Source organism: Perognathus longimembris, chromosome 21, assembly GCF_023159225.1.
Source record: "Perognathus longimembris pacificus isolate PPM17 chromosome 21, ASM2315922v1, whole genome shotgun sequence".
NCBI lineage: Eukaryota > Metazoa > Chordata > Mammalia > Rodentia > Heteromyidae > Perognathus > Perognathus longimembris.
Genome location: NC_063181.1, coordinates 14938540 through 14947279, shown reverse-complemented (window position 1 = coordinate 14947279; position 8740 = coordinate 14938540). Strand labels below are relative to the sequence as shown.

General features: G+C 42.3%; 1 protein-coding gene across 4 annotated transcripts in view; it reads left to right on the top strand.

The window, feature by feature from the left end:
• The first annotated feature begins 6285 nt into the window (after positions 1-6285).
• The window catches only part of LOC125339644 (histone PARylation factor 1), a 30968-nt gene continuing 28513 nt past the window's right edge, over positions 6286-8740 (top strand). For all 4 annotated transcript variants that reach the window (XM_048330870.1, XM_048330871.1, XM_048330869.1 and 1 more), the window contains exon 1: positions 6286-6415. In XM_048330870.1, the coding sequence (XP_048186827.1) occupies positions 6287-6415 (129 nt within the window). In that variant the 5' untranslated portion in view covers position 6286. The remainder of the gene's footprint in view (positions 6416-8740) is intronic.

Here is an 8740-nt window from a genome sequence, read left to right as displayed (position 1 = left end):
TCTCATGTTAGTGGAACGATTAGGCACCATGAGACTCTATTTAAAATGAAATTGAGCCTATTTGTAGCCTATATGTATTAATCTCTGTTAAAGATAGAATTTATAATACTGTCTTTTCTCACAATCCTGTATTGTGAGAAGACCATGTTTTCTATGAAAGTAGGTTGCTTCCTTTATGTCAATCTTGTGAGAAGTGTTTTTCTTAAAAGTTCCTGCTTTGGCCAAGGGGCTTAGCCCTTGTTAATTACATTTTAGTTACATTCTTTTCCTGCTCTACTTTAATGAAAACATCCTATTGCAGGTTCCTTGAAGTGTAATTACATCCTGTTAATTAAACCACATCCATTTGCAAATTGTGAAACGATGCTCAGCCTAAGCAAGGAGAGGGGAAGGACCTATCCTAGGGCTTGGGGATAAAAACAAGGCAGTTAGCCAGGCCTGGTGGCTCATGCCTGTATTTCTAGATACTCAGGAGGCTGAGATCTGAGGATCTTAGTTCAAAGCCAGCCTGAGCATAAAGTCTGTGAGACCCTTATCTCCAGTTAACTACACAAAAACCTGGAAGTGGAGCTGTGGCTCAATTGGTATATTGCTTGGATTTGAATTCAGGACCTGGGTATTGTCCCTGAGTTTCTTTTGCTGAAGGCTAGCATTCTACCACTTGAGCCACAGGGCCACTTTTAGCTTTTTGGTAGTTTACTGGAAATAAGAAGAGTCTCATGAACTTTCCTGCCTAGGCTGGCTTTGAACCACAATCCTCAGATGTCAGCCTTCGTAAAAGCTAGGATTACAGGCATGAGCCACTGGTGCAAGTTGTTTTTGGTTTGTTTTTCCTATTCTAAATATACCTGAGCTACCAGTTCTGGGTTCTTGTTTGGCTGTCATAAATAAATCAGATTGAAAACTGCAGAGATACAACTGTGTGCCAGGAAAGTACAACAGCAGATTTTTCCCCCCCAGAAACTGCAATGGAGCCCTCCTGTGGCTAATTTAATCCAGCAAATTTTCCAATCAAAGCAGAAAAGCATATAAAGAAGCAGCTGTACTGCAGCTGTGGCCGTAACAATGTGTATTGTGTCTAAGAGCTCTGGGAACAAACAGTTCTATGACACACAAATATATGTTTCTGTAGACAAGAAGAATAATGCCTAAGGATGAAGGAACAGTTTGCAGACAGATGCTAAAGCTATTATCATCAGTTTCTCAGTAGTCGTTTATTGAGGAGCTATGTTAGCTGTGGAAAAGTAGATGTATGCCCCCTGCCCCAAGGAGAAATGCCTATTGCTATAAGAGTATGACTCTAATTTTGAAAAAGTGTTTCTTCTGTTTATCCTAGTGAGGAGCATTTGAAGACATGTCTATACATCTGCGGCACAGCAACAGTGACCCACATCTCAGCTAATTTCCCACACATCTCTCAATATTGGCTTAATAACGTTTTTTCATCTGTCCTAGTGCAAAGCTTCCTGGACCACTCTGAAATTGTCCTGGTTCATTCCCACCTGTGGATCCCTCCTCCTGCAACTGTCCTCACATGCAGCTGCCAACTTCTTACCAGCCCTCATGAATCTGTATAAAAATGAATGAGCAGGGGCTGGGGATATGGCCTAGTGGCAAGAGTGCTTGCCTCCTATACATGAAGCCCTGAGTTCAATTCCCCCAGCACTACATATATAGAAAACGGCCAGAAGTGGCGCTGTGGCTCAAGTGGCAGAGTGCTAGCCTTGAGCAAAAAGAAGCCAGGGACAGCGCTCAGGCCCTGAGTCCAAACCCAGGACTGGCAAAAAAAGAAAAAAAAAATGAATGAACAGAATAATGTTGAATCCTCTTCTTCTTCCTAGAGAAAGAGCTTCTGGGAAATTTGTTTAGAGTAGATGGCCACTGATTATAGGGTACCGGTGCACAGTGGCTAAACAATTTAGAGGCCATTTGGAACTCACAGGGCCTACCCACAGTGTCTCCCACATGAGTGACCTCCCAATGAATATTTGTTAAATGATGAATAGAAACATCAATGGGATGATAAATGTGCTATTTGGTATTAATCATCCAATTAATTTTGTAAGGCTTGAACTTTGAATTTTGTAAGGCTTGTAAGGCTTGAACTCGGGGTCTGGGTACTGTTACTGAGCCACTTTGTGCTAGCGTTGCACCATTTGAGCCACAGCACTACTTCTTGTTTTTGAGTGGCTAATTGGAGACAAGGGTGGGGGGGTAAACGTTTCTGCCTGGGCTAGCTTTGAAACTCTATCCTCAGATCTCAGCCTCCTGAGTAGCTAGGATTACAGGTGTGAGCCCCCATGCCTGGCTTATTTCTTAATTTTAAGTAATACATTAAGTTGTTAATATTCCTTAGGCATATTTTGTTCCAATTTCAAATTGTCTTATTTACAAAGCAATACATAATGAAGATATTTATTTTTTTATTTCTCTCCTGTTTTTGGATTCTTCTGAAAATCCAAGCTTAATACTATGCTAAAATAGTTTTTAAGGCTTTATATAGAAAGATGTTAAGCACATAGTTGTAGTAATGGACAATTTTAGTGAAAATAGCCAATAATATTATAATATTATAGCTAATATCCTAATTTTATCAAAATATCTGTTTAATAGTACACTTACGTAGCCACTGAAATTTTGATGGAAGCACTTGACATAAAGCTCTAATTTTAAAGCCAAACACAAATATTATGTCAAGTATTATCTCCATTATTTTTTAAAAATGTAAGAAATATATAGAAAATGCTGAATGGTAGAATGTGCTAATTTTCTTATAGTTTTTTTTCTACAGAAGTCAAATATTATGAAGTTAATGTTTATTTTAACATTGTATTCAGGAACTGTTAAAAACAAACAAAAAAACCCTGCATGGTGAGGTGAAAACTTTGGTAAGACAGATATTACTGAGCCATAATATCTAGTTGGATCCTGTGCCAACTGCTCCCCAAGCTCCCATCTTCTGTTTCCTTGGCTGCTTTCCCAGTTCTTAATCTTGGCTGCCTTCGATGTTTTCTGATTATCAGTTAGTGAACTCCTTGCATTAACTGAGCTTGCGCCTCACACCATTGTCCTCTGTTGTTGGGTTGTTGCTTCATTCAAATATTACTAGTTTCATGGAATTTTAGGTCTGGTCCTCATGGTATTCAGTTAAGCGACAGCTGGAGGTGTAGCTTGAGCAATAGAGTGCTTGCCTAACATGCACAATGCTCTGGGTTCTATCCCCAGAAACATTAAAAATAGAGTAAGGTGATTAGGTGCAGTTCTCGTACAAAATCTAATGTGTGGCATTTTATCTGGATTGTAATAAAGAAATAAGAAATTAGAGTAAAAAAATGAACTGTTGAAACAGCTTTACTTTTCACCCAGTATAAATATGATGTCTTAGAAACATTGGAACCTTTGAAAGATACAATTGGCTTATTCAGCAAGTGGTAACTAAAGACTACCAGGGAAAACTACCATGGCCAAGTTCAGGAAACTGAAACCAGAGTAATTTCAGAGTTGAGGCCAGAGTTGAGGTGACTAGCACTGCTAACCCACACAGGCTCAGGAATCGGAAGCACTAGGATGAAGTGGACACAGATCATTAAAAGTCCCAGAAGCTATTAGATTTCTAGATCTTCTCTTTGGATTGGATCCAGTACTTGGTCTATCGTGTGTGAGACTCAGCACCCCAGAAAAGAAAAGGAGTGGAAAGGAAAGATTCTCTCCCCTGGTAAAGCCAAGGGAACATTCTATACCCTTCTCTACCCCACCCCCACTCCCACTGCCACACCACCACCATTCTCAACTTGTAACATGCACAACTCTTTTCTTTCTCTTTGGAGATATTGTAGTAGGACTATGGATCAAAGGACAGCAGTCACAGCTGAAAGCACAAGTACAGTAATGGCTGAAGTAAAAGTCTATGTGACAGTTTATCTTACATGTCAACTTTACTTGATCATAGGATCTCTAAATGACTGATTAAACATTATCTCTAAGTGGTTCTGTGGAAACAAAAAGAAGGACAAACTGTCCTCAGTAACATGGTTGAGCATGAACCAATCCATTCAGGGTCTGAATAAAACAGAAAAGTGGATCAAGGGAGGGTTTACTCTACATCAGACTTCCTGAGGTGGAACTTTATATCTTTTGCTACTCTCAAGGATCCCAGTTCTTGGGCTTTCAGACTTTGACTGGATTCTCCACCATTAGCTCCCAATCAGCGCTCTGGTTCTTAGGGTTTCAAACTACAGCATCTGCTCTAACAGGTGCTTCAGCCTACTGACAATTGTGGGACTTCCCAGCCCACCCACAGAGCCATGTGAACTATGGTAGAGGTAAATAAGTAGGTAGATAGGTAAGTAGACAGATATCCTATTGGTTCTGTTTCTCTGGCGACTCCTGATTTGTACAGTGTATTTACTGAAATTATTAAGATTCTCCAGCCTTTTTCCCTCATTGATCTTTAAAAATATTTTCAAAACAAGTATTAAGAGTACTCTCTGGAAAACAACCAACAGCTATGCCTTTGGTAAACTATCTTATACGTTCTCTAGCACTTGGAAAGCCCTGAGTTTCCCTAAAGGACTATTGCAGAGCATTACTTTCATGTGTGAGCTGACAGCAAGCATCATCCCACAAATAGAAGGCCTCTAGTGCATAGGACAAAGACCAAAAAAAGGTGCCTAAGAATCAGTCAAGGCAGTTACCATAGGAAACATTTTTAACTTGTATTTTATACTTTTGGTGATAAAAGGAGCTACATTCAAGAAAAGTGTGACATCATAAAAAGAACAGAATAAAAAGGGCACTTGGAATAGAAATATTATGAAGAAAGTAATTTCACAGAATTATCCAAGCTGAAAAAGCCACACATAAAGTAAGAATAAAAAGACAAGAAGATGCAAGGCACCAGTGTTTCATGCCTATACTCTTAGCTACTCAGGAGGTTGAGATTTGAGGATGGAGGGTTGGAACCAGCTCAGGCAGGAAAGTCTGTGAGACTCTTATCTAAAACTACCAACAAGAAAAGCTGGTAGTGGTGCCACGGCTGAAGTGATGGAGCGCCAGCCTTGAGCATAAAGCTAAGGGCCAGTGCCTGTAGGCCCTAATCCCCAGTACTGGAAAAAATAAAAATAAAATCAAACATGAGCTCAATGGAAGTGAAAAAAGACCCACGACCAAATGCATAGCATAATTATGTCTCAAAACACTGGTAATTAAGAGGAGATCCTAAAAGTATTTTGACACAAAGCAAGAAGAGGAAAGCAGGTTAATTAATATATAAAAAAGTACTCACCTATAAAGGAAAAGAAACCCTGTTGGCACAGGGTTTCTCAACAACACTAATTCACTGCTTAGCCAAAACACACGTGAGATTAAGGGTGAACACATTTTTTTTTGGGGGGGGAGGTGAACAGAGAAAAAGAAACAGCGTCTGTTTGCAGTGTTCCTCAATTATGAGGGTGTTTCACGCAGACAGCAGAGTCAAAGAAAAGAAGATGACTGGAAGAATCCATCTCAAGGAGGAATAGTACAAGTGGAAGAGAAGAAGAGGGGGAGGGAAGGGGGAGGGAGAAAGTAGGGGAAGGGAGGAGTGGGAGAGGAGGGGGCATTGATTTACCTCAGGGAAAGTGTGTGGATAGTGGGGTTGGGAAGAGAAGGAGATTGATTTACTTCAGGGACAGTGTCTGGATGGGGATGGTGGAGGTGAATAGAAGAGGGGGTGGGAGAGGTGGAGAGGGGAGAGGATGGGGTGAAGGGGAAAGGAGATTGATTTACTTCAGGGATAGTGTCTGGATGGGGACGGGGGAGGTGGAGAAGGGGGGGATGGGAAAGGAGATTGATTTACTTCGGGGACAGAGTCAGGCACAAACAGTACAGTGTGGGGAGGGAGAAGGATGAAGGAGAAAGAAAGATTAAACTTTAAGCATAATTTCTCAAACTAGTGCTGTACAGCTGACGTTTTAAAAGCTCACGAAGGGGCTGGAGTGAGGGTAGCATCCTACAGTAAACTTTGGCAGAAGTGGACGTCTGACCGGAAAAGTTAGGTCACCTAACTGGATCCAGACTCGACACCTCGGGCGGCCTCAGCGCGCCGGGGCCCGGCGGGCGAGGCTTGCGGGGCGGGGTCCCCGGAGCTCAGGTCCAGACCTGCGGAGGGCAGCGGGCGGGGCCTCGGCCAGCCCAGCTCCCGGCCCCCTGGGGGCGGGGCAATGGGCGGGGCTTCCCCTCTAAATTGGCACCCCGACAGCGGCGCGGCTTTCGGATTGGTGGATTTTGAACCCGGAAGCAGTCTGGGATGCTCGGAAGCAGCCGGAACGCGGGTCGCCGCGGGCGCTGCTGCTGCTGCAGAATGGTCGGAGGCGGTGGCGGCGGCCGTGGAGGTGGCGGAGGCGGGAAGCGCCGGCTCGGAGGGGAGGGACAGCAGGTACTGTCCCGAGAGACCGTGCGGGCTCCGCGGGGCGTTCGAGGTGATAGGTAGGACTTCGAGGGCTGCTCATTCCATTCATCCCGCCGTCCTCGAAAGCCTGCACGGGTGCCCGGGAGTCTCCGGCTGCCCACTCGTCGTCTTGCCCAGGCCGGCCTGGAGCCGGGTCCGCCGCGTTGCGCCCTTGCACTTCTCACGACTCGTCTGGGCGCTGCTCGTGGGGAAGCCGGCTAAAGCCACCGACAGTCCATCCCTCCATCCTGCCACGTTGAAAACTTAACGGTTCAGGAGGAATTTGCATTTTACTGTCGCGCTTTTTTTTAAAAAAAAAAGTTTAAATTTGAGATTATAACGCAGATGTGTGGCGAGTAGTTGTGGAAACACTGAAGGAGGATTTGACAAGTTCTGGTAAAGACGTTCGGGAAACTCACGTTCGAAAAAGGATCATGAAGGCAGAGAAGAAAAAAAATCCTCTGACAACAACAACAATAATAATAATATGTCGGGCATGTGGGGGTGCCAAGGAGCGATAAGCCTGGCTGGAGCCTGGGAAGTGGGAGAATGAGAAGCAGCTGGACTAAAGGCACCAGTGAGGGAGGGGAACAAAACATATGCATTCTCTTAGTTTTATAATTTCAGGAGTCATAAGCAGTTGTAGCAGGAAGGGGAATTAAGCAGGAAAGAAGTGTCATTGTGATAAGTGAAGTTTTGCAAAAGATGACTCAAGTGTTCTTTTAAACTGAATGGGGTGAGACATTGTTCAAAGGTCTGTGAAAGGACCATGGTTATGAACATTCTCTCATATTGGGTGATGCTTTTCAGGAACATTAAGGAACAGCTGTCTCCAATTATAGTTGTGACGGATATGGAGATGTTAAACTGGTGTTTGAGTTAGGGCAATGCTGAAAGTTTCTTCTAAGGTACAATGGCCTGGTATTATTATTGGCTTAATCAGTAAAAAATACCTGCTAGGTGTGTTGGTAGCTCATGCCTGTAATCTTAGGTACTCAGGAGGCTGAGAATTGAGGATCCCAGTTCAAAGCCAGTGTGGGTAGGAAAGTTGTCGGTGAAACTCCGTTGAATCACAGAAAAAAGTGGGAAGCAGAGAGTGATGGAACACTAACCTTGAGCAGAATTGCTCATGGAGATTGCCCAGGCCCAGAGGTCAAGCCCTAGGATGGCAAAAAAAAGAAAGAAAAGAAAATACCAGAGGTGAAGAGGATCTTATAGAAACTGTAGCTGGTCGTATATAGCATTAATCTGTTATGTGCCGAATGTTTTATGTGTTAAGTGATTATAGTATTCCTGGTAACAACTTTGATGATACAGGTACTACTTATGCCTTTATTATAGATGAGAGAACAGCACAAAGGTGTTTAGTTAACCTGTCCATGGTGACAGCTGGAATTCAGAGTCAGAAGTCAACCCAAGTATCCTATCCATGAGGCAAAACTGCCTTTCAGCAAGGTAGACTGGCTGTGTAACATCTTAGTTTAAGTCATCCTTTGAGAGTCTAACTAAAGATAGTTACAAAAGCAAGATAGGTAAATTAGGACTTAATGTGTTCTGTATTAGAGGTTGGAATAAGCATCCTGATGAAGTAAACAATTGCTGTTCTGGAGCCAGGTTTAAACCTGGCTGTAAATCTTTGTTTGAGCTTTCTAGTTGTCTCATCATCCGTAAAATGGGAATAAAAATATTGGCTCATAGGTAATACTGAGGATTGAATGAATCCATAGAAAGTGCATAAGATAGTAATAAGCAAGTGCACATAGTCATTACTTTTTAAGATTATTATTACAGTAATTGTTTGCTATTGTTGACATCTGTTTGGGGATCCATACTTCAAGTCCTTTTGTTCAGTTTAACTTTTTCATGATTTCAGATAAATGCATAATAATCCCTGGTGTATTAAATTTGTCAATTTCTACTCCTTTTACCTTTTTTAATTTTGTAACACTCACTTGTGAGCCCATTGATCAACCCAAGAACTGAAACATAACTACATGTATGCATGTGTTCCCCTCTTATTCTCTCTGCCTCTTCCTGTAGCCACTGTTCAGTGTAGCTACCATGTTGAATTTTGTATTTTCCCTTACCTTTTATAATTCTGTCTCCTATGTGTGTATACATAAACAATATTTGTTTAGTTCTTTATAAAAACTACCATGCTGCTTATAATCGTCAGGACTTTTTTCTTCATTATTCTGAGTCACCACGACAAATATTTCACTAATTGTAAAACTCCATTGCTTGTGAAACCGTATTCTCCTGTTGATAGGCATTTCATGTATTCTCTTTATTTCCTCATGACCATTTTTGTAT